The 1,244-nt window shown below is 68.7% G+C and overlaps 1 protein-coding gene across 1 annotated transcript in view; it reads right to left on the bottom strand.

The window, feature by feature from the left end:
* Window positions 1–1,244, bottom strand: part of TRAF7 (TNF receptor associated factor 7) — a 19,641-nt gene that overhangs the window by 6,797 nt on the left and 11,600 nt on the right. The window contains exons 5-7 of the mRNA XM_027771008.1: window positions 771–887; window positions 347–439; window positions 122–155 (exon numbers count right to left, since the gene is read on the bottom strand). Coding sequence (XP_027626809.1) covers window positions 122–155; window positions 347–439; window positions 771–887 — 244 coding nt within the window. The remainder of the gene's footprint in view (window positions 1–121; window positions 156–346; window positions 440–770; window positions 888–1,244) is intronic.

Here is a 1,244-nt window from a genome sequence, read left to right as displayed (position 1 = left end):
GGGGGCCGGGCCGGGCCTGCTGGTGCAGGCCGGTTGTGGCCGGGGGCCGGGTCTGCTGGGGCCCCCACTGCCCCGCCTTGCCCAGCAGAGGCACAGGCTGGCATTCTAAGGAGGGGCCTACCTGACTTCAAGGCGCATCTTCTGCAGAAGGTGTGCTGTGGGGATAAGAGGCAGACTTGGGGGACAGTCGCAGGGGCTCCCCCACCCCAAGCCAGGCCAGAGGCAGCCAGGGCCTCACCCCACCCCATGCCTGCTGCAGACCAAGCCAGGTCAGCTGCCAAGGTCCCACCAGCCTCTGGGGGCTGCAGGCTGGGCAGGGCGGGGCAGCCCAGGCGGAAGGCCTTACCCCACAGGTGGTGATCACTGGGTCCTTGAACACCCCACAGCAGAGCTGACAGCACAGCTTCACCGAGGGCTGCTCAGCAAACACCAGTGGCTCCTAGAACAGGGCAGGGTGCAGGCGGGCCGAAGGTGAAGGTACTGAGCAGGTGGGACCCCCCCACGAGTCGGGGGCTGCCCTCTGGGGATGGAGAGGGGGCTGTGTCCACCTGGCAGTGCCGGCGCCCAAACCTCAGCCCCGCCCCCACCCCCCGCCCCTGAAGTGGGACTGGGGAACATGCGTGGGGGGTCCCAGCTGGCCTCGTCAGTGCCCAACACAGACCAGGGAGGAGGAGGCCCTGACCAGGCCTGACCCTGTCACCGTGAGCCGGGCTGGCCCCCAGGAGCAGGCAGCCCCGCGAGGGCTTTCTGCTCTGGCCTGCCACACCTACCAGCTCCTCCTCCTCCTCAGGCAGCGAGAACGTGGACCGCAGGGACATGCTGGACTCGGAGTGCAGAGAGCGGACGGAGATGGCCGAGTCAGAACGGCGGGGGGTGTTGATGGGAGGCTGCGGCAGAGACGGGTGCCTGCTAGGGGGCTCTGCACGGGGTCTGAGCGACGGAGGACAGGGCTGAGCCCCGTGGGAACTGGAGGTGGCGGTGGCAGTGCCGCCCCGTCCTGCCCCACCCTGCTTAAGTGTGCCCCTGCAGCCTGCAGGGGCGCGGCGTGTGAGAGGAGCGGGTGCAGGACTCAGGACCCGGCAGGGCCGCGGCAGCCTGGTTTGGGGCTACCGCGCACGTCTGCCAACGTCCTTTGTGTAAATGGAGAGACTTCCTGCTATTCAGTTCTGCGAGGACGCGCTCGGCTGCTTCCTGCTTCCCGTGAGGGGGTGTGGCCCCACGGGGGGCACCCCAACAGCCAATCT

The sequence above is a fragment of the Tupaia chinensis genome, unplaced genomic scaffold, assembly GCF_000334495.1.
Source record: "Tupaia chinensis unplaced genomic scaffold, TupChi_1.0 Scaffold000178_1, whole genome shotgun sequence".
In the NCBI taxonomy this organism is placed as follows: Eukaryota; Metazoa; Chordata; class Mammalia; order Scandentia; family Tupaiidae; genus Tupaia; species Tupaia belangeri.
The sequence above is the reverse complement of the archived record's forward strand: the minus strand, read 5'-3'. Positions and strand labels throughout refer to the sequence as shown.